Genomic DNA, 24,427 nt, shown 5'->3' on the forward strand with positions numbered 1-24,427 from the left:
GTCAGTTTACGACAGACCTACAATATAAAACATTTCTACATCAAGAAAAATCAAGCGTCTTTGTTTGATTTTAATGTAGACAGTCAAGGATGTCATAACTCCATTCCTTTCCAGGTCTTAAAATTAGATAAATGGAACCTCAGATGAACAACAACATATGACATATTACACCGTGTCATTATTTATTTAACATAAATTAAGCCAAGATGCAGAAGCTGTGTGTGAAAAGCTAAGTACAGCTTTACTGATGCCATAGAAATTAAGAGGTTAAGTAGTAGCAGGTGCTGCTGATCAAATGCATTTGATTAACTGATCATCAGCAAATGTGAGCACCTCTATAAAATCATAAGTTTTGGCAGTTTGCTGCTCTGGAGCATTCAGGTGTGTGTTAGCACAGGACAGATGAGACCAAAGTGGAGATGTTTGGCAAAAACAAACAGAGCATGGTGGTGGTGGGGTGATGATTTGGGCTTCTTTTGCAGCCACAGGACCTGAGCACCTTACCAAAGTATTCTAGAGTCAAATGTGAGGCCATCTGTCTGACAGCTTGGCCAAAACTACACACATAGGGCCTCGGGGTAAGGGCATGTGTGGCCACAGTGAGTAGGGCCATTAATGTAGCATTGCTCACTGTGCTGTGTGGTCAACCACCCCTCCCTTTTTAATTACACTATAGCCATTACGGCTCACAACGCGTCAGCAGCAAATCTCCAACAGAATGACTGAAAAAGAAAAGAATCCAGGTGCTGCAATGGACCAATTAAAGTCCAAACCTCAACCTGACTGAAATGCTGTGGCAGGACCTTAAGAGAGCTGTGCATAAACAAATGCCTGCAAACCTCAATAAACTCAAACAACTCTGTAAAGAAGAGTTATCCAGAATTCCTCCACAGTGATGCGAGAGACTGACAAAGTCATACAGAAAATGATTACTTCAAGTTATTGCTGTTAAAAGTGGTTCTACAAGCTGCTGAATCACAGAGTGTAGTTAGTTTTGCACACACTGCTTCTGCATTTTGTTAAGGACCCAACGGCTCGGTGTAATGTGTCAGTACTTGTAAGACCTATAAGGACCAAATGATTTTTTTTTTATTATATTGTGATACATAAAATCAGATGGTGCACTTTCCTTTTACTGTGACTATAACAGGAATGGAGGGACATATGAGGTGATTTTGGCATTAAAACTGGTTCAGTCTTTGTTATGAATCTCACAATCCCAGAGCAACACTGACTCTGACAAGGGAGAAAACAAGAAATACTGGCTAAATGGAAGCTATGCAAATAGAGTATTTACAAAAGTAAACCAAGCAGCAATCAGTTGTTCTTGGATTATGCTGAATGGGTGAAGTACAGTCATCAAAATCACTTTAACACACAAAATCTGTGCATATAAAGTAGAAATAATGCTTCACTTCACAACATGACATTTACTAAAAAAAAAATCCAATATAATAAAACACAATACAAACAAAGACACAAAAACAAAACACCATTCTGTATTGGCCATTTGTAATTTAGGAGCGTTTGTGCTTAGAGGTAGTGTTTGGCTTGGAGGTCTGACGTGTTGCTGAAGTATTAACCCAGCAGACAAAAAAGACATGTTGGCTTTTCCTTTGTTTTGCACAAAACAAACTTAAAATCAGTCATATAGCACATTAATATGGCAATAATAATGATAAAAAAAATAGTTTGCACTGCTTTCACGATGCATTTGAAACTTAGAAGAAGCCAGAATCTTGATTACATAGCACAGTTAAGTCCTGTCTGATTAAACTTCAGAAGATGTGGCTCTGTGTATCGTGCAAAGATTAAAGCTTTGGTCCAGAACTCAAGAAATATGAGCACAGATGAATTCCCATAAGTTGTCCAAAATTTCCTGAAGATGCCATGAAAGATGGGTTGGACACAGTCTTGGAAGAAACCGGAATAAAGATTTATGCGGGACTGGACTTCTACCACAGGTACGCCGGCATTTTGTCTGTGCGGCTTATTCGGTTATGGCAAAGCATTAAAGGAATATGGCTGAAATGTGTCATGACCAACGTGCAGCCGTTTGACCCCTGACAGTCCCGTCAGCGCTGCAGTCTGGAGGGAGTCCGGTTAAACCTCGTGCTGCTCTCTCTCATCTTCTCCTTTTGTCTGGCCTGGACGAGACTGAACACTACCTCTGCCAGCGTCATGCGTCCTCCTGTCCGCCCCCCCAGGCAGCCATCTGTCCCGTTGTTGGCCATCTTACTGCGCATGGTACTGATGAAATAGGTACGGACTTTCCCCTGGTGCTCGCTTACCTGCAATGAAAAACAAAGCTCAAAAAGTGATCCTCATCATGTGCATAATTAAGATATTGTCACAGCTATGGTAATTGCGGGGCTTATTGCTGAACATATACACATTTTGTACACAAATGAAGACTTTCTGAACATAAATCCAGATGCTGCACCTCACAGGGCTGTGAAAACACATTTGCCACTATTTGCATATTTGTCACACTTACATGTTTCGGAACAAATTTTATTATTAGACAAAGGTATCCCGAGTAATGCAGTTTGTAAATGATGATTTCAGCATTTATAAACTGCTGTTGAATCAAGAAATCACTTAAATGTAACCTGTCTGAGAAAGTGAAGCAGGCTAACCGATCTCAAAAAGCAACACATCATGCCGCGATTTAAAGAAACTCAAGAACAGATGAGAAACAAGTGGGCCAAAGATCCTCCACAGTGATGCGAAAGACTCACTTATTGCAAATACTTTATTGTTGTGTCTCCCACATTACTTGTGAGGATAACTAGCCTTCATAATCAGTCTCCGCTCACCCCCTTGACAAATATTTCTCCACGCAGCTGCAGGACAAAGCCCCATTCGGTTAAAATCCTGCGGGTGGCCTCAGGTACTTGGATGCGTCCGCTCACACCTGTGCTGTCCATGCGGCTGGCTAAGTTCACTGTCGCTCCCCAGATATCATACTGCGGTTTGGTGGCACCGATCACCCCTGCAACCACGGGTCCATGGGCAATGCCTGTATGGGTCCAAACCCAGACAATAATTTCATATGTTTGTAGGTCTACGACGCTATAAAGCCTTAATAGATTGTTTTGTATAATTTATATAATTAACAATACTGTGCTGATGTACATCTGTGTGTGTGGTTGTGGGAGGTCATGCTGCTTACCCACACGCAGCTGAAAGTTTTGGGTGGAGTGCCTAATAATCTCTTTCAAGGTCTCTTGCATTGCCAGTGCAAACAAAACCAGCTCACTCAGGTGGTTCCATTCATCCATCGATGTCTGGAGGAGACAAAGATGAATGTGGAGTTTCAAACAGAGAGACGATATCATAACAGGGACCACAAATGAAAGCAAAGGTAGTAAAACAAAACAAAGGGAAATAATCCAAGCCACGCACAGAAAGATCTCCCACCTGTTTATCTGGAGCTAAACCTGATGCCGCCATGTAGCAGCTCCCAATTGTCTTAATCTTCTCCACATGGTGAAAATACGGCTCCTCAAACAGCTTATTAGAAGATAAGATTAAATTACACATCAGGTTTAGCAGCTGACTTATGCAATTAGCAGCTATCCCATTTATCAATCCAGGACTCGTGTCAATCCAGAACATGAGTCCTGGATTGAACTTCACTATCTCTGTCTTATATTTATCAGATAAATAATTGTTCCAAGAGGGAAATTCTATAAATATACCAGATTTTCAATCCAACGCTCACCTCATCAAACCCGGCAATTATCTCATTGAGCAGGCGGAGGCATTCCACTCCTTCATGTTTCATTTCTTTCTCCTCAAAGTACTCATCGAACCCAGCGATGGAGGCAAACATAACGCCCACTTCATCGTAGGACTGGGAGTAAAGATCCTAAAAGGAGAATCGTGATGGGTGAATCCTTAAAATCCTCTTTTTGAGTCATACACAGTACTGTGCAAAAGTCTTGCGCCACCCTTAATTTCTTTATATTTTGTTTCCAAGGAGCCGGGCTGTCTGGTAATTTTGTAAAAACTGGTCTTGAGCAATAGTTCTCTGGGCTTTCTGAAGATCTTTCACAGTTTTTCTTTGGACATTGGCTGCTTTTTCACTCATTTTCAGTCCAGTCCTTGTACCTGACCATTTTCAGAGGAATGTTTTTGTTTGTTTGTTAAGCCACTAAATACTGAATCATTTAAACATAAAAAAAGGCACCTAACTCCAGGAATGAACTGGGTGTTTAAATGGTATCTTTAGACATTTTGTTACTAGCAGCTTGTCACAAAAAGACATCATTTGTTCTCATTTCTTTAGTTGAATCTATGCAAAATGCCAAAGATATCACAGTCTGACAGGCATAAAATAGTATTTTTGCATCAACAAAGTGATTCCCAAATTGCTGTTAACTCCAAACTTGGCATATCTTTGCACTGTGTGCAGTGTATTCTTACAAAATTTGAGGAAACTGGAGTGAAGGACAAAAGAAGTGGCAGATCCAAAAAAACAAACAAAAAACAAACAAAAAAAAAAACTATCTGCAGCAGATGAACAGTATCTGAAAGTCATGTCCTTAAGAAATAGGGAAAAAAATGAAACGCATCTGACCCGTCAGTTGATCCATCTACTGTTTGCTGAAGTCTCATCAGAAATGGTCTCACTGGAAGGGTGGCTGTCAAGAAGCCATTCTTAAGAAAGGGAAACAGGATGAAAAGGCTGAGGTCTGCCAAATTACACAAGAACTGGACTGAAAATCAGTTCAATTCGAAATTTTTGGTTCAAATTGTTGTCAGTGTGTATAAAAGAGGTCATGAGAGAGGTACAACAGTGAGAGTCTGCAGCCATCAGTAAAACATGGTGGAGCCTCTGTCGTGGCTGCATTTCAGCCAGCAGTGTTGGGAGATCTTGACAAAATTGATGGAATTATGAACAGAGAAAAGTACCATCAGATTCCACATGGTAATATAACAAAAAATATTGGCAACATTATTCAAGCAGTGTGGGATCATTTTGACTAAGAACGAAACAAAAGTCAGCCAACATCTAAAGAGCAGCTTTGAATGTCCTTCAAGAAGCCGGGAGAACTATACTGGAAAACTTCTTAAAGAAATGACAAGAAAGTTTATTCAAGACAGTTCAGGCTGTGTTGAAGAATAACAGCTACTACAAATATTGACTTTCAAGCTTGCACAAATTCTGTTTCTGCCCTATATACTGAATTTCTATGTCTGTTTGCATGTGTCAATAAATCGCCGCACCTGTTTTGCATTTTTGAAAATAAGGAACCCCATAAACAGCTAAACTGCTATTTATTAGTCCAATCAGTATTTCCAAAGAATTGATGGTCTCTCGGTCTGAGACTGCTGTGAATCTGATTGTCTGCCAAAAGAAGTGAGATCAAAGGTTTCGGGGTGCTTCTGTTACCTCGTCATGCTTGCTCCGGTCCAGGAAATGTTGAGCTACATGAACTGGTAGGATGTTGTAAAGCAAACACTCATTGTGTTCCCGCAACTCCCTCATGTCTGCCACCTCCTGCTGGGCCTGCAAACGCCACAGGAAGTCCAGTCTGGCAGTTGCCTCCCACTGGGTAGAAAAGATACGGCGAGACAGAACATCACCTGCCTGCAATACACTCCTGTGTGACAGTAACCAGTTCTGGTCTCAGTAACATATGCTAGAAAAATACTGATGGTATGACAGGATCATCTCATTTTCAAATTTCAACTGAAAATTCAGTTCAAACTGAGAAAATAAAGGTTATGAGCACCTGGCGTCCATTGTAGAAGATGGCAACAATAAACATGGCCATGAGAAGGACGGAAATTCCACTTCTTCTGACATAGTGAGACCTGTAACAAAGTATTTTAGGAAAATCGATACACTCTATGGACAAAAATACACCTACAGGAGCTGCTTGGCCATGGAAACCCATGCCATGAAGCTCCCATTGCACAGTTTTTGTGCTGCTGTTAATGCCAGAGGAGGTTTGGAACTCTGCAGTTATTGAATCTGAAAAAGCAACTTTTATGCACCATGTACCTGAACTGAAAACACCTGAACTGAAAGATTAAGAGGTGTGGGCCAATACTTTTTCCCATATAGTTTCTATAGAGGTGAATATTTAATTACAGTGCTGTGTAGTAAAAGTGCAGTAGCAGTACAGTTTAGTACAGACCTGTGCAGTGTATCGTGGCGTGTGATTGAGACGAATGCCAGGTGGCTGAGATAGGAGTAGACGGCCACTGCCAGCAGCAGCATCGCCAGCTTCAGCAGAGAGTTAAGACGCAGAAACACTGCACAAGTCACCATGGCAATCACGCCACTCAACACAAAAATCTGAAAAAGGGAAAAAATGGGATAGATGAGCAAGCATTAATGATTTAACTTTATTGAAACTAGATGTGCTTTTAAAAAAAACAAACAAGAGAGACATTTGGATAAATCAGCAGGAAACCATATAAAATTTCTTTAATAACAGTACCAAATTTAAACTACTGTTGTCCTTGCCTCAGGGTAAATGCAGACGGTGAGTGGACATGAGCCTGTGGTGGTCTTGTCCACTATGTCAGCCTCTCCTGTGTTCGTGAGGATGCACCACACCTGCAAGCAGCACAAAATATTCCAAGCAGATACCAATTAGGCCACAGTCTGCACCACAGAGTGGCAGTTGAAGGGTTAATTAATTATTGACGCCCGTTTGTACTTTTACGTTGGTACTCTGGAGGAAAAACCTTGAAAACAGACTTGGCTGCTCTCCAGCTGCAAACTCTGATGATTGGTGATTTATAACCTTTTATCGTGTTTTAGGTCGATTTTCGTTCTCTACTACTGACTGAAGGAAACATATACCTGTTGAATCAGTTTGTCTTATTTGTTACTGAGAAGGTAATGTTCAGTGAGTTCTGCTAAATACAGTGGCACTAACAAAATGACAGGAAGCCAAGCTGGAGGTGGCAGAGCTGACAGGATTAGAAATAATATATCAGAGGGACAGCTCAGGCTGAGCAGTTTGGAGAAAAAGTTAGAGAGGATGGGTTGGACATGTGCAGAGGAGATATAGTGGATATACTGGACAAAGGATGTTGAAGATGGAGCTGCCAGGCAGGAGGAAAAGAGGAAGACCACAGAGAAGATTCATGGATGTAGTGAAGGAGGACAGAGGAGGATGCGAGGGATGGGGTAAGATGGAGGCAGATAAGCTGCTGTGAAGAAGAAGAAGAAAATTTGCTAAATACAGCTACTTGTGGCAGCTAAAAACAATAGCAGTGGTGAATGTTTACCAGAACAGTAGAGCTTTGGGCTAAGCATCCAAAGAAAGAGCTGAAACTTGCTGTAAATATATCTCCTCGGAGCAAAATAGACCAGCAGATTCAGGTAACAATTACATAAGTAAATTAATCACTGCAAAAGTCCCCTTTTACCTCTTTACATTTACAAGGGCCTTTTACATCACTGAAAAGGCCCTTGTGCTTATTTTATTTTTTTTTTAACTTGTTGCAGTCCTGGGTCCTGTTGGGTGCAAATATCAGCAGGGAAGTGCTACTTTGTGCTTTATGCATATTTATTTCAGAGAAAATTATGCAAATTAATGTGCTGGATTCACATTCATTCAGTTTACAAGGGTCAATTACAACTGGATAGATAGAACAAGTGCAATAGTGCAGGCATAAAAAATGTAGTGTTGAAAAAGAGGGAATTTTGTGTATATTATTCTTCTCCTGTGTTGTTTAGATTCTCACCATGTCAGTAGAGGCTAAGCCAAAGTTGATGAAGATCGCTATAAGGGTAAACAGATTGCGGGCACTGTTGTTTTCGTGGATCCAGCAACAGAAGTGCTGCAGTGATGCAGGAGTCCACTTGAACTCTTCAGCAAAGGCAACCAAGAGCAGCAGCATGTTGGCAAGCAGGAAGACTGAAAACTGGAGGACCGCCGGAAACAGCCTACAGGTGCGGTAGAATGGGTGGGGGGGGTTAAGAAGAAGAAGAAAGTAACTAAAGTCATGAACATGTTAATCCAGTGAAGCAAAGCAACCCCCCCCCCCCCAAGGAAAAAAATAATAAAACAAATAAAAAATGCAGGTGTGCAATATGAAAGGTGTAGATTTAAGGGGCTGTGGCAGGTAAGCTCTTGATAGCAAGGTTCAGTGCATTCTTTTAAAAACCACCAGGTGGCATCAAAGTTAAAAAAAAACTACAAAAAAACAATCTTGACTACAGCAGCTGGAAAATCAGAAAAAAAAGAACACAATGGGAGCTCTTTTTAGGGTTAAATGAGCGCAAGGGTAATGCTGATATTAAAATATTATTGAAGATATTCATTTAAAACTTTATAAGTTGAGGTTTAAAAGTTGAGTTGAGGCATAAAAGGACAGAATTGTCATGTGATAAATGGAATAAACAGTGAACACTGATTCTAACATGTTGGTGTTCTCCTACCTGGGGGCAGGGATGAGGGCCTGGGCAGCCATGAGAAACAGAAGCAAGATGAAGGCGCAGACCAGGTTGGAGTTGAACATTTCGTCTCTCATCTGGGAAAACTGGACCGGTCGTAAGTGAGCAAAATAAATGTCACGTTTCAGCTACATGAGTCTCTTTGGAGATCAGTTTGTTTTTCTGACTTTTCTATGCAGCCTACCTTGTCCTCGATGTTTGAGTCCTTGAAGACAAGGGTCAGTAGTGTGATGTGCTCTTTGTGCATACGCTCACTGCTTCGAAGCTCAATAGCATGTTTGATGCGTTTGTTAATCTCTCTGGAGTTGGACTGCCAAAGGCTGGGCATTGAGCCATTTGTGAAGGCAGCTAGAATCTGAAAGAAAAGAATCAGATGCTGGTGGACCTCAGACATGGTGTGTACGATATGTGTGCCCCCTTACTCATTTCTAAGTCTTTTGCATATTTCCATCCATCCATCCATCCATCCATTCTACTCTGCTTATCCTTTTCAGGAACTTGGCATTGAACTCACATTCACACCTATGGGCAATTTAGAATCACCAATTAACCTAGCCCCACTAAAATTCAGCACCTTTCTTCCTGTTTCTGTTGGTATTTGTGCACTTACACTGTTCATGTCAACTACAGTCCTGAAAGGTACACATGGATTCCAGGTTTGAATTGGTTGTTGGGCTTTGGGGAGCTCAATGTGGTCAAGTTTGTCCCTGTCCTCCTGAGGGCAGATGAGGAACGTGTCGATGTTATATTTTCGTAGGAAAGCATTCCTGTCACGGCCATGGCCATCCTCTGTCTTGTAGGTGCCTTCTAGACAATCCAGAGTTGCCCTTGAGATGTGAATGCGTCTGGTTAAGGGAGAAAAATAATTGATGTAAAAAGAAATGAGTGCTTGGTTATCTGGATTTACTGATCCAGATACACTTTACAGAGTGAAAGTCTAAAATAAAAATACTGTAAATGAACTGAGAACAAAAGATGCACCCTCTACATCAAACCTTTTTTAGCATTTTTCATCATTCATCCATCACCAGTCCACTGACGAATATTAAAAGTAAATGTACCTTTTAAGAAATTAAATAGTAAGTGTATTTTTCTTAGCTTACATATTTGTCTTATAGAAACCTGCTCACCCAGGTATGCCCCCGGCTTCCAACATGTTGGCAATGCCCACATCCCAGGACCAGACATCAAACTGCCATTTCTGCAGACCCAACACCCCACAGAGGACAGAGCCCGAGTGGATACCAATCCTCATGTCCATGTCGAACTTCAGTTGCTTCCGTACATACCTGATGATGGTGAGCAGTAAAGTGACCATGACTTATAAAATAATCTTTTATCTTACACAATTGTATGGATGGCTGTAGAGTCATGATTTATAAACTGCAAAATCAGTTTATATTCTCTTTTCAGTTTTTTTTTGTTCTAATTGTACTGTCATAAACTTTAACATTTAACATCTTAACTGAGGTCTGTACAGTCTAAGATGGGCACTTGTGGGTTTTTTTGCAGTTTCTCTGAGCATTGCACAGTCTGACTGGTGAATTTGCTGCAACGTTCACTCCTGAGAAGACTGGCAACTGAATGTTTTCCACCTGTAAATAACCTTTCTCACTGCAGAACAGCAACAGCTGCTTATTTAAGATCACTGCTAATGTCTTTCCTCTTTTGCATTGTGTTAACTCACAACACACACACACACACCTTCTGCATTTTGGCTTAATTTTTGTTACTCTTTGTATTTTATCTGAGGTCATAGTTACATAATTTTAAAACCTGCTAAGGCCCACATGATTTTTTTCTTAAATTATGTCCTGATATGTACACTAAAATCTTGGAAGTATGGCCAGTGTGACCTTTGCTCTCAAAATATTTTACAAACATTTATCCTCACACTCAAAACAGAATTAGGGATAATTTTGTACAGAGGGACCTGAAATTGTCAGATGTCACTGGGGGACTTTATGATCACTGCATCACTCTTGAAAATAGATTTTTCATCCCAGTAAGACTTCTACCTGGATAAATAAAGGATTTTATTTGTTATACTATAGCAAGTTTTCACAGGTCTAATAAAAATGCTGAAAACCATTGTTACTTATTTGGAGTCTTGATTCCTGCACCCAAACATACATGCAAAATGGCAATTTTCTCAGTTATGCAGAATTTATCTTTGGGTTTAAATATGATGACTGACCGTATAGTGTTGATCATAGCCAGGCCCATCTCAACACAATAACGGGCGTGGGCACGCTGTGGCTCAGGAACCCCTGAAACACAGTAGTAACAGTCTCCCAGTATCTTTATCCGTAAGCAGTGGTGCTCCTGCGATGAAAGAAGAAGAGGGACATTAGAAGCTGGGAGATGTTTTACATAAACCAAAAAAAAAAAAAAAAAAGCGCTCAGGTTCTCACGTCTGCCAGTCGGTCAAAGCGTCCAAAGAGCTCATTGAGGGTTCGAACCAGATCCTGGGCCGACAGGTTCATAGACAACAAAGTGAAGCCCTTGATGTCTGCAAAAAGGATGCTACAGGAAGGAGAAAAAGACAAAGATGTCTGAAAATAAATATTTATGTTCTAGTAAACACATTACAGGCATGAGGTTTGCCTGCAACTTGATAATCAGAGTGAAAAAAACTGTTTTTCTTAAGCCTTACTTACAAGTGAATAGTGATTTGGAGGCCTTTGACCCAAAAAATGCTAAAACTAACTAAAGCTAAACTAATATACTGACGTACGTGTGTGTGTGTGTGTACCTGACGTCTTTGTACTGGTGGATATAGATCTTGTGAAACTCTTGAGGGTTTAGATCATTTTCCATAGCACTCATGTCAGCAATCATCTCCAAGGCAACAAAGCGAGGAAGGATGGACAGAACTAGGCGCTCCTGTCAGGCAGTGTAATAATGTGACAGTCAAGAATATGAGTTCAGTCAAAGCTGTAGTCACAATACAGCAAATTCTCTGGCTTTAAACATCAGGGCAGTTCTGTCTTCATTGTACCTGTCTCTGGTTCTCTTGCTCTAATTTGAGGCGTCCCTCGATGCAGCGTCGCGTCTCCAGGAAAGCCTGGCGCTGGGCGTGGTCTGTCAGGTAGTGAATGAACAAACCAGCTGTGTTCATCCCCAAGTACAGCAGGCCTCTGGCAAACACCTACATCCAAAGAGTTTAAATGCTGCATTTATTCACAGAAAACCCAGAGCATCTGGGGCAAAAAAAAAAAAAAGGGGGGCGGGGGTAGAAAAATGAGATAAAACCTTGAAAAAAAGCTTGAACGGAGAGGGGAAATTGTGTATGTATGGTAGGCCTTGAACCAGTATTGGATTGAGAGCATATAGACGCTGGATGGATAGAAATAGTGAATTTTAATGTGAAGTTTGTAAAAAAAAAAAATCATAGTATCCCAGTGTACTTTAAAGCCAGGTTAGGCAATGTATTATTGAAATTCACATGAACTGAGAGGCTTTAGTGAGACTGTATATAAATGATCACCATCTCAGTTTTTCTGAAACCACACATAAGAAGCGCGGGTTGGATCAGACTGAGAAACCGAGAACACCATTTACTTTCAAACTCCAGCATTTCTTTTCTCGATCTCTGCCTCCTGCCACCTACAAAAGGCTCTAAGAAAACAAACTTTCCATAAACCTTAACAGACTGTCTTTATCTACATGCTCTACACCTTAAGTGTAACAGTAGTAAAGGAAATTCAAAAAGAGACTTGTTTTTCTCACCTTTCTCAGAAGCAAAGCATCACTGTAGCAGCACACTATCTCCACCAGAATGTGCAGTATTGAGGTGAGGGAGCCCGCACATATGGCCCACAGCAGAGGTAATGGCAGCAGTGTGTATGTTGCAAACAAAGTAAATAAGAGGTACCACGATGGGTCTTTTTCCAGTCCGTACACCAGCCCCCCCAGCACCTGCGTGGTCTGCGACAACCAGCTGGTGAGGCCGGCGTAGTGAAGCCACTGTGGGGACATGGAGTCTTTCTGGGTCAACACCGTGATACACAGAACTGTGGCTAAGGCCATGAACATGCCTGTCAGGCAGCCACGCAAAGTGTCTGTGGAAGCATCTGGCGCCAACGCCAGGTACAGAACCAATATGTGTAGCTTGGCCACCACATCTATCACATTGGTGATGGCCAGAGAGTTACGTCTTTGGGTAGACGAGTGCTGCTGGTAGAGTTTCTCTAGGTCATGGGACTTGAAGGTGTGCAAAAGCGTGGGTATGTAGACGCCACAAACGGTTCGACCCCAGTGGACAAAGAAGTCGGCGTCGCTGGAGTAGTCGTTAAAAGCACCCCCGGTACTGCCGTGTGTTCTGGTGGATTCACGGACCACGGGCTGGACTCTGAATGTGGAAGAGCGGCGCTTTGTGACCCCACGTGAAGCTTTGCTGCGGATTTGCCTGTTGATCTCCTCTATGTAGGCATCTGTCACAAAGATTTTGCGTGCTGGTTCAACACCCAACTGTCAAAGGATAAATATAGAAATCATTTCAAGTAATATCAGCACTTGTTCCTTTGTATTCCCGTGTTGTAGAGCTGTCACGACAACAAATCATCCTTACAAAATTGTTGTGAACAAAACAATGACAGGTAGAACTAATTTGATCCTTCATTCAAAGTTACAAACTTGTGTTTTCATCTTTCATTTGGGAAATGGAGGCAGATAGAGTCTGTGTACAAAAAGCTTACAGAAATAGACACTTAATGGATGGTGTAAAAACAGCCACATTCACATGCAAAGAGGATTAATTAGTCAGCAGCCACTCTTACTGGCCTGTAAAAGCCGAGGTCACTGGCACCAGGACAATGCCAAGGTAAAGGCAGCGCTCTCTTTTTTAGCCAAGTCAACAAATCTTTTTGAAGCAGGGCCAATGATGTAGAAATAATAATAAAACAGTGATGCTGCCTCATGCCTCTGGGCTCATGGTTACTAAAGTGAATCTGTGAAATTAGAGACACAGGGGTGACAAATTCCTGTCATGCCGTGCACAGGTTAAAAACAATGCCTAAAAGGCAAAGCAAGGTTGAGTTTGAAAGCAAGGAAGCTGAATCATCTCCCACCTGGTAGGAGGACCCTGAGGTGCTTCAGCAAACACAAGGCAACGAAGCTGCCTTTGCTAAACATTTAAATTCAAGCATTTCTGAGTAGGTGTACAAAGCCGCTACACATCTGTTTAACTAAAAAATTCAAGGGTCTTTTCATCTTTAACTTCATTGTGTTTTTGTCTCTTATTTGGCAAATGGGGGTAGACTGAGCCTGTGTACAAAAGCATACAAACAGACCATTTGAAATACAGTTCTAGTTAATGCGTAAAAAAAAAACTGCCAAAATTAAGACGTGTTACCAGTTCTGATGGCAAATGGTGAGACTTGCTTCTAGAAGAATCTTGATAGGCTTATTATATCATCACATGTCTATTGTTAATATGATTCATTTTTGCAATATAAATGGCAGCACCATTTCAACACGCATTAGATTTTAATGGTAAGCTTAACAGCTTTGTGGTGAAGAGAAACACAAATTTCAAGTATTGTTAATAACCATTACTGAGGTATGGTTTTGAATTAACTATAAACAGTGTGTTGTAACATCCACAATATCCTAGGAATTTTATAAATATGTAGTCACAAAAACTAAAATAAAACACAACAATCTACTGGAGACCAGAACAATCAATCACCTGGGCACTGAGCTCCTGCTGCATAATGATGTGTTTTACTGCGCTCTGCCACAGCATCCTTTTCCGCCGCAGGCCAGGGGACATGGTGGCGGTTAGACAGGGCAGCTCATGCAGCCCCACGGGGGAGACCTGCATCGTGTCAGCAAAGGTCACCATGGTGGCAATCTCAGCTGACCTCAGCTGTTGGTATCAGATCAGGAGTAGGTAGGAGCCTGGAATATGAAGGGAAAGGTGGAGTCAGTAAGGACCAGATTCTGTGATATTGCTTGAAAAACAGAGTTCATCAGTAAGTTTTATAATAAGAGCTTTATTTATATAGTACCTTTTAAAGCAGAGTTTACAAAGTGTTTTTGACACACAAGTAAAAGTAGAATACTAAATTTGAACAGATAACTGGACATTATGGCCAGAAATAAAATTAAAAAGAAGTTAGGACATGGCAAAATAATGCCTAAAGGAAGCTGACTTTAATTAATTTTAACTTTGATCTTTATTCCACCAAATTTAGCCTAATATGGATTTGTCTTACAGACACACTGCACTTTGAGTGACCAGCAGTGTTAGTATCTGTCTGAGGAAATCAGGAAAAATGAATTTGCTCATTTTTATAGAAAAATAAAAGGTTGCTTGACTTTCTGTGTCAAAAGCAGTGCTGCATCTACTAATATGAAATGCTGAATCTTAAGTACCTTTGCAGTTTTGTGCATCTGAAGACCACGTGTGAAAGATTTAATAGTCGTTGAAACTCTTTACGCATTATATAAACCGAGCAACAAATCCTCATGAGATCCTAATTCTTTTAGATAAAAATTTGTTATGCTGCACACATTCAACCACGCCAGAAAAGGCCACCTGGTTGGCTCCACGTGTTTACAGTGTGTGCCAGAAGAAAGGCAGCTTTCCAGCGAATTATCTGGCCAGATTTAGACCTGAGCTAGTTAATGCTCAGAGTTAAACTCCTCCAGCTCCTTCTGGCTGTAGATGCTGTTGTCCCACCCACTCACAGTCTACCGCCACCAGGCTGATTCTCACCAAGATCACATATCTGCACAGAACAGACTGGATATGCTAAAACACTTCATGATGATGAGTAATTAGGTCAATCATCACGGCAGCAAAACAATATTAAGTGTGCATCTTTACTGACTTTTTGATCATACAGAAAACATTACAGATTCTCTGCTGTGGAAGTATCACTTTCATCATTCTACTGTGCCTTTACATTTGTAGTTTCAGCTGTCAAGTGTGGACAATAAGCTCCCCATAAGTTACAATCTGTGAAAAATAACAAAAAAGAAAAAAAAACAAAACATTGTGAATATTACACAACTGACCTGTAACGTTTCACATAAAGCGCGTCCACTGATAATGTCCGGTTTCTGCCATGGGATCTGTGCATCTGGCTTGTCATAATTCATTTTTGCTGATTTCATCGGCTCTGATATTTAAGATGCAACCTATAAAAGGAAAAAGGAAACTTGAAGCGGAACCCGCTGTGATGCAGTATCCAACGCTGATGCGAAAAGTGACACAAAGGTCCAGCTAAGATGGGAGGAGTCGTTCTTTCAGGGTTGCGGGCCACCATCTGGACTGTTTTGAAATGATGTCAAGAACTGCCACAAAGCAGAGTTGCAGGAGTGAAGAGTGCAAAGAAGATTAATTAGTCCGCAGCCACACTTACTGGCCTGTAAAACCTGAGGTCACTGACACCAGGACAACGCCAAGATAAAAACAGCACTCTCTTATTTGGCCAAGTCAACAAATCTTATTGAGGCAGGGGAAACATTAATGCATGGTCACATATCTCCTTAATAAACTCTTTTCTTTTTTAACTTTTTCACCCCATTCTGATATAGAAGCAATAATAAAACAGTGATGCTGCCTCATGCCTCTGGGCTCCTGGTTACTAAAGTGAATCTGTGAAATTAGAGACACAGGGGTGACCAATTCCTGTCAGGCCATGCACAGGTAAAAACAATGCCTAAAAGGCAAAGCAAGGTTGAGTTTGAAAGCAAGGAAGCTGAATCATCTCCCACCTGGCAGCAGGACCCCGAGGTGCTTCAGCAAACACAAGGCAATGAAGCTGCCTTTGCTAAACATTTAAATTCAAGCGTTTCTGAGTAGGTGTACAAAGCTGCTACACCTCTGTCTAACTAAAGAAATTCAAGGCTCTTTTCATCTTGGAAGCTCTTTATGGACTGTTTGGTGTTTTAGTCCTGATTAGTTGACATTCCTTCTATATCATTACAATATTTCATGCAAGCGCACTCCATTTGGTAAGGCTTAAATCAATAAATCTTCTATTCTTTTCCTTCCCTATGAAGAAAAATTGTTAAATTTTAGCCTAATTGATGAATCCATTGCTCCAACAACAACAGCAATCTCTTGCTTTGATTTCTTGTGTACATTTTTGTACTCTAATATTTATAATATTAGGTTGGTTAATGTTACACAAAGCAAAGAGTCATTTGCACACAGTGTTCAAATATCCTGATTGTTTGGTTGTTGGATATTATTTGTTTTTATACTTTATTACAAAAACTGTAAAGACAGCTAAGGCAGCTGTCTTGAAAAATCCTGGAAGTATCCTGGATTACTAAGTCTTTGGTGTATCTGCATCCTCAACAGCTTTTTTTTTTCAGATTTACCAGCTGACGCTATATTGCTTTTAACAGGGTTCATAGTAACAGCCACGCAAACTGTGCTGTGCAGTACTGTGTTTGCAACAGGTTAAAGAAGCAAAGAAGAGCACGAGACCCGAGAGTATCCATTCTGCTGGGCTGATGTCTCGAGCTGGCTTGTGGACATTGTTGTAAGCTGGTTAATGTTTTGGGGCCTTGCTTTGCTAATTGTTTCCAGGCAACATGCAAAGCCCCTAAGACTGAAGTAATGAGTCCTCATCTGTCCCACCGTGACACTGTTGCTCAGACCTTTCTTGCTGATTACGGCACAGCTAAAAATAGCTGCCAGGTCTAAGGCAATTAGTGCTACTTTAACTGCTCCCACATCAACATAGCTCTCTGACACTTGAAATAAGGCACCTTTAAATAAGTTTACTCCTCTGATGGCACAACAAACAATGAGGGGGGAGTAAAGTGGTGAGGAGGGTAGATCAGCCTGGAATAACCCAGCTTTGGTATTCATTATAAACAAATGTCTGTGACTGTCAGTCTACTTTACACACTCAGTCTGTGGTTTTATTTTGCCACTCTAATCAAGGTGAACTGTGAACTTGTTTACACCTGATGAGGAGTTAGTCTGCTATGGGCAAAACTCCAGAATATAATTAGCATTACTGCTTTGGCTATACGCTAATAAGACGACTTTATCAATTACTAAAGCTAAACCAGCAACAGAACTGACCTAAGAGACTGACTGTGTGCCAAACAACTCACACATGTTGGACACAAAGCTATTTTTGTCAGTAGAAGTGTAGATCTGAAGCGCTGGCAGTCACACAAACCTCTTTAAAGTAAGGATGTGTACAAGTCAATAGGGGTCAAAGCATTACAGAGACATGCTGTAAAGTGGAGACTGTCACTGAAACTTTACTATTTTCACCAACCACAGAAAGCTTTTGAGAAGGTGGCTTCCTTCTCAAAATATTGCTTGTCTCCTACCAAGCCCCCAACACCCCCCCCCCCCCCGCCCCCCCAACACACACACACACACACACAAACACACACACACACACACACACACATGCCACAGCCTATCTGAACTCCTTCCAGAGGTGTTTACAGAACACAGCTCTTAAGATTTCATCTTAAGAGCTGTACAAGCACCTAATCAGTTCATCAAGTCACTCCGGTGGAACTGCTTGGACTCACAATTATAACAACATCACTACAAACATACACTATAGCCTTATCTCAAACAGTTTGCACCATATGCACATTGCCTCCTGTTTCCTTTATACTGTCTTTTATCATATTATTTATATCTTTTACAGCTCAATTCTATTCAGAACTAATGCCATATAAATAGGAATGAGTTTCCTATTGGGGGGGGACACATATCGGAAACGTGACAGATCCATAAATACTCTGAGAAAAGCATTTAAAAAAATGCTATTTGATCTTTTACTTTCTTATTTTTCAAATGTTTCTTGGAAAAATAGTGTCGTGTACACTTATATGATTGCATGTATAATTTACATATGTATATGTTTTATAATTGTAGGACGTGGGCAAACTGGCTTGATCACAGATAAATGTTACCAGTGCACAGATAAATTTTACCAGTGCATAGATAACTGTTACCAGTGCATACTTATCAATGCACAAATGTTACCAATGAACAGATAGTTGTTACCAGTGCACAGATAAATGTTACCAGTGCACAGATAAATGTTACCAATGCACAGATAAATGTTACCAGTGCACAGATAAATGTTACCAGTGCACAGATAAATGTTACCAATGCACAGATAAATGTTACCAATGCACAGATAAATGTTACCAATTCACAGATAAATGTTACCAGTGCACAGATAAATGTTACCAATGCACAGATAAATGTTACCAGTGCACAGATAAATGTTACCAATGCACAGATAAATGTTACCAGTGCACAGATAAATGTTACCAATGCACAGATAAATGTTACCAGTGCACAGATAAATGTTACCAGTGCACAGATAAATGTTACCAATGCACAGATAAATGTTACCAATGCACAGATAAATGTTACCAATGCACAGATAAATGTTACCAATGCACAGATAAATGTTACCAGTGCACAGATAAATGTTACCAGTGCACAGTGCACAGATAAATGTTACCAATGCACAGATAAATGTTACCAATACACAGATAAATGTTACCAGTGCACAGTGCACAGATAAATGTTACCAGTGCACAGTGCACAGATAAATGTTACCAATGCACAGATAAATGTTACCAATTCACAGATAAATGTTACCAGTGCACAGATAAATGTTACCAATGCACAGTGCACAGATAAATGTTACCAGTGCACAGATAAATGTTACCAATGCACAGATAAATGTTACCAATACACAGATAAATGTTACCATTTCACAGATAAATGTTACCAATACACAGATAAATGTTACCAATACACAGATAAATGTTACCAGTGCACAGATAACTGTTACCAATGCACAGATAAATGTTACCAATACACAGATAAATGTTACCAGTGCACAGTGCACAGATAAATGTTACCAGTGCACAGTGCACAGATAAATGTTACCAATGCACAGATAAATGTTACCAATGCACAGATAAATGTTACCAGTGCACAGTGCACAGATAAATGTTACCACTGCACAGATAAATGTTACCAATGCACAGATAAATGTTACCAGTGCACAGTGCACAGATAAATGTTACCAGTGCACAGTGCACAGATAAATGTTACCAATGCACAGATAAATGTTACCAATACACAGATAAATGTTACCAGTGCACAGATAAATGTTACCAATGCACAGATAAATGTTACCAATGCACAGATAAATGTTACCAGTGCACAGTGCACAGATAAATGTTACCAGTGCACAGTGCACAGATAAATGTTACCAATGCACAGATAAATGTTACCAATGCACAGATAAATGTTACCAGTGCACAGATAAATGTTACCAATGCACAGATAAATGTTACCAATACACAGATAAATGTTACCAGTGCACAGAGAAATGTTACCAATACACAGATAAATCGTCCCCTTAGAATTATAAGGTTCTGACATTTTTGACAAAGCTGAGTTATTGTCATATACTTATTTGCTGACCACTTATGAACAATATGTAAGAGATTTTTTTCAAATGTATATATATTATTCACAAAATAATAAGGTTCTATCTGCAAAATTAAACTTTAACTTGGTACTATAAGGTTCTGTCTGTGAACCAATAGGCACTTGAAATGTTCACAAGAGAGCCAATCAGGCTACTTCTTTTTTTGTAATGTTGGTGCCCAATGTCAAGCAAAGGAGCAGAGGAGATGCTAGAGAAAATGTTTCATGGTAAGCTGGGGCTGTTTACAAGACATCTAAAGCTTGAGGATTTCAAAAATGAGTTGACAACAGACAGAAGTACTAATGGCAGGAAAATTCTTAACTTTTGATTTTTTTTTTGTTTTAGATTGCACTGAGCTGTTTCTTAGCTTGCTAGCTTTGTAGCTAACAGTGCAAAGAAACAGCTCAGTGCAATCTAAAAAAAATCAAAAGTTAAGAATTTTCCTGCCATTAGTACTTCTGTCTGTTGTCAATATATTGAGAATAGTCAAAGGTCAAAATGTAAGTTACCTCATGTATAAAATATTATTGATTGAAGAATGACTTCAGATTTTAATATATTCTGTGACCTAGCAGTGGTACCATGCTAATAAGCTCTGTCTATTTTTATTTCTGTCATCAAACTCCAGAAGAGCAAGTAAAAGAAAAAAACACCAGAATAGGGACGGCAAAGAAATTGTTACATTTTTCCTGAATAAATACAACCGAAAGAAAACAGTTCATTGTCAGTGACATTTTTATAGCAGAATGATTTTAATTAAAGATTCAAGTTTAAAAAAGCTACCTTTTAAGTGGGATGAGTTTTTATTTGGATTTTTGTACTCAGTGGACATGGACTCAGAATCTAAATGTTTATTTTAAAGAATGCTTTTTCAGGTAGATTGCAGCTTGTAAAATTTAAAAAGATCTAGGCTAAATGGGGAAAAAAAAACATTGTGGTAAATTATCCAGAATTTGTTTGACTGTACAAATTTTATTGAAACTTGAGTTTGCTTATATGTCAAAGTATACGCCTCCTAAATTTATATCAAATGTTTATTTTGTTCTATTTATTTATTATAAATAGAGTTTGCATGTTTTCCCCGTGTCTGTGTGGGTTTCCTCCCACAGTCCAAAGCCACGCAGTTACTGGGGTTAAGTTAATTGGTCACTCTAAATTGCCCATAGGTGTGAATGGTTGTCTGTCTCTCTGTGTTAGCCCTGCGACAGGCTGGTGACCTATACAGGGTGTACTGTGCTTCTCACCCTATGTCAGCTGTGATAGGCTCCAGACCCCCCGCCTCATGACCCTGAACAGAATAAGCGGAAGAGAATGGATGGATGGAGATGTTGTAGCATTGAAACATTCAAAGATAAAACTTTGTCAAGCATCATCTTCTTCTAGTAAAGGGAAGGGAAATGTGTCCGTAAAAACAGTTTGCCATGAAAGAAGAAATTTAAAAAAATGTCACAGAATTCATTAAATTTGATTTTAACCATACTTGTGGACACTTTATTATATTTTATGGTTTAAAACTTACTATAAGTTAACTATTTTTCATTCCTTGAAAATCAGTAGTAGTTATCACATTTTGCAGATAGAACCTTATAATTCCACACAAAAAAGGAGTTTTTAGAATTAGAAGGTTCTATCTGCATTATATTTGTTCAAAAAACAAACAAACAAAAAAAACATTTGCACATTTAATAGGATTTTGATATTACTGATTTAGAATACATATAGGGTGTGTTTCATAATCATGCATGAACAAGACTTATTCCATGTGTATTTTTTGCGATACAGAGTGCAAAAACTTTAAAGCTCAATATCTCAAAACTGGTCAGAACGTAGGTAGAACCTTATAATTCTATGGGGACAAAATGTTACCAATTCACAGATAAATGTTACCAGTGCACAGATAAATGTTACCAATGCACAGATAAATGTTACCAGTGCACAAATAAATGTTACTAATGCACAGATAAATGTTACCAGTGCATAAATAAATGTTACCAATGCATAGATAATTGTTATCAGTGCATACACAAATATTACCAGTGCATAGATAATTGTTACAAATTTATAGATATTGTTACGAGTGCACACATAAATGTTACTAATGCATAGTTACCAGTGCACAGATAATTGTTACCAGTGCACAGATAAATGTTACCAGTGCACAGATAATTGTTACCAGTGCACAGATAATTGTTACCAGTGCATAGACAAATGTTACCAGTGCACTAGCATAAAGTTTCATTACAAATGTATGTGAGCTTGGGGCCCCCCTGGTGGTGGTAGCCGCATATGTCGCCTATGCCTCAGTCCGGCTCTGTTCATGGTAACGATCCAGACATGTTTTACCTCATTCAAGAGTTTCTGACTCCTGCCGCTGTCTGTCTCCCACCTCCCAAACACTCAGAGCCGTTCAGAGGAAGGGGGGGGAGTGCATGTTGTGCCTTCAAAATACAAGCACGCGAGTTAAAGATTTCAAAATCAAGTATTTTTCTCCTCTGCTGTGTAATTTTTGGTTGGGACAAATATGCCTGTCTCCAATATTGGGGGGGACACGTCCCCTCCATCCCCCCCGGTTCCTACGCCTATGCATATAAAAGACTGATGACTCAGTAAGGTAAAAGACCCTGGGGAGAGAATGGCAGGCACAAGTTTTGACAAGGTGGCAGAAAAAGTGACATGTTCACTTACTAATATTTTTCATGCAATGTCACACTTAAGGAGAAACAATGATTGGGAAAGATAATTATCTTCTAAAGCAGATAATTGTGACTCAGTGCTTCCACCAACTGGCAGAGAGAAAGACTTCTGGAAAGCAGGATGTCCCATCCTCAGCTGTAGAAAAACATCATCCAAAAAAACATTTCTTTCAAATTCATTTTTATTTATTTTTCCTATTTCTAAATAAAGGGAACTGCATAAGAAGTTAAACAGTAACTCCTTTGAGGAAGTGATTTGTGGCATTTGAACTATTTTGGAAACAGCATTAACAAATTCTCTAGCGACTAAAGGCCAATATTTGTCATGCCACTGACTACCAGTGTCCTCTCGACTTTTGTAATCGCGGTCGCTGCTTTGCTACGTCAGTGACATTCACTAGATTAAGTTAAATTAGGTGAGCGCGTCCTTACCAGTAACTTAATGTCTAGTATTATAACGTTTTTTTTTTCAATGCTCTAATAATACTCAAATATTTATAATTATTTTGTCAGAATCGTATCTGATACATCAGGCGTGTTTGTATAAAATTATGTTTATCTTTTCGATATTTATCCAGTAAAGAAAAGGCATGGGCAGGTCCTGTGTGAATTCTTCAAACATGACTAAAGATGCTGTCCGGTGGTGGGCTGTCACCATATTTAGCCACGAGCAGCTGCTCTGCTAGCCGGCTGACTGGCTTAACTAAAAACATGGTGTCTTGGCGTAGCTGAGCTTTAGTTAAGTTGTCCGTATGCCTCACATTTTAGAGATTTTGCTGCTTTTCACTTCATGGTAAGGAAAAAAAAAGGGGGGGTTCCGACGTTAATTAATTCACATCAGGAAAGCCGGAGGGGCTAACAAGACAGCTAGCCATGCTAACGTTAGCATACTTAGCTAGGAGCTGAAAACAGTCGTGTCAACATTTGAATAGTGTGAGTCAGGCTCGTTAGAACTGGTAACCACAAGTTTGTGTGTAAACTTAAATCAAGGAAAAGTATTGGGATACTGTAGGATGAAAAGGCATGCTGACTGGGATTGCTAACGTCTAATTAATTACCCGCTAACTGGGATGATTTCACATTTCTGTCCGGATGCTGGAGGTTAATTTTTTAACCATGTTTTTAGCACTAGCTAGGAAAACGATAATGTACAATGATAGGTTCAGACATACTAAGTGTTAGCAATATGCATTAGCGCTTCCGCTAATTTGGACATTTTAACTTCAGCAGGCCGAAGACAATCCGGCTGCTTTCCTGATTTTCGAAGCGCCGGTGGAAACTCAGCTTGGGACTGAAGTGCCACCCGTCTCCTCCTCTTCTTGATCCTGGAAGAGCAACGCCTCCTTGTGACTGATATCCAACATGTCAGGTGCGTTAACGCCAAACTATTTTATACCTGCTCCATCATTCCGTAGAGAAATAATTCATGTCCTCCACATGAGGTTGGCCCAAAAAGGAAGCCCAGAATACACATACCAATAATTATATATCCAAAAAAAAAAAAACAAAAAAAACACTGCTACCCGATAGAAGGAAAAGCTTTGTGGTAGAAGCTTTACATTGGTGTTTCGGTGTGTCTGGTCCTGCATCCAAGTATTTGAACTTGCACAAAAATCCCCCAGCAGACATTTTGCCTATGGTGGCATCCATTGTTGACATCCATGGCAGCATTCCTTGAACCTCAAGCCCACTCACTGAATGGCTATCCCACAGTGCCCCTTTTGCCCTGCTTCTCTCCACCCTTCCCTTTCTTTCCCCCTCTCTCGACCAGAGGGCTGGATAGTGGGGTCCATTGTGTCAGTGAGATGTTTATTAATGAGAGGGATGCAGACAGAGCAGAGCTGCTA

At 40.0% G+C, this 24,427-nt stretch overlaps 2 protein-coding genes across 3 annotated transcripts in view; one reads left to right on the top strand and one right to left on the bottom strand.

The window, feature by feature from the left end:
- Positions 1 to 1,842: 1,842 nt before the first annotated feature.
- LOC115774386 (adenylate cyclase type 8) lies at positions 1,843 to 24,378 on the bottom strand. Its single transcript, XM_030721640.1, has 22 exons — positions 23,977 to 24,378; positions 15,455 to 15,577; positions 14,121 to 14,332; positions 12,161 to 12,901; positions 11,430 to 11,579; positions 11,184 to 11,314; positions 10,843 to 10,954; positions 10,626 to 10,753; positions 9,559 to 9,717; positions 9,039 to 9,273; positions 8,613 to 8,783; positions 8,414 to 8,514; positions 7,717 to 7,918; positions 6,485 to 6,577; positions 6,153 to 6,313; positions 5,745 to 5,826; positions 5,402 to 5,560; positions 3,728 to 3,874; positions 3,424 to 3,516; positions 3,176 to 3,290; positions 2,820 to 3,022; positions 1,843 to 2,291 (listed from the first exon to the last, which is right to left on the bottom strand). The coding sequence occupies exons 3-22, from the start codon at positions 14,274 to 14,276 to the stop codon at positions 2,076 to 2,078; spliced, it is 3,555 nt and encodes a 1,184-aa protein (XP_030577500.1). The 5' UTR covers positions 14,277 to 14,332; positions 15,455 to 15,577; positions 23,977 to 24,378; the 3' UTR covers positions 1,843 to 2,075.
- Positions 23,209 to 24,427, top strand: part of LOC115774387 (protein EFR3 homolog B) — a 32,503-nt gene continuing 31,284 nt past the window's right edge. Inside the window, exons 1-2 of one of the 2 annotated variants that reach the window (XM_030721643.1) lie at positions 23,209 to 23,373; positions 23,808 to 23,949. In XM_030721643.1, the coding sequence (XP_030577503.1) occupies positions 23,943 to 23,949 (7 nt within the window). In that variant the 5' untranslated portion in view covers positions 23,209 to 23,373; positions 23,808 to 23,942. Of the gene's footprint in view, positions 23,374 to 23,510; positions 23,682 to 23,807; positions 23,950 to 24,427 lie in introns of those variants that run through there. The other variant, XM_030721644.1, reaches the window with a different exon arrangement.

Source organism: Archocentrus centrarchus, chromosome 24, assembly GCF_007364275.1.
Source record: "Archocentrus centrarchus isolate MPI-CPG fArcCen1 chromosome 24, fArcCen1, whole genome shotgun sequence".
In the NCBI taxonomy this organism is placed as follows: domain Eukaryota; kingdom Metazoa; phylum Chordata; class Actinopteri; order Cichliformes; family Cichlidae; genus Archocentrus; species Archocentrus centrarchus.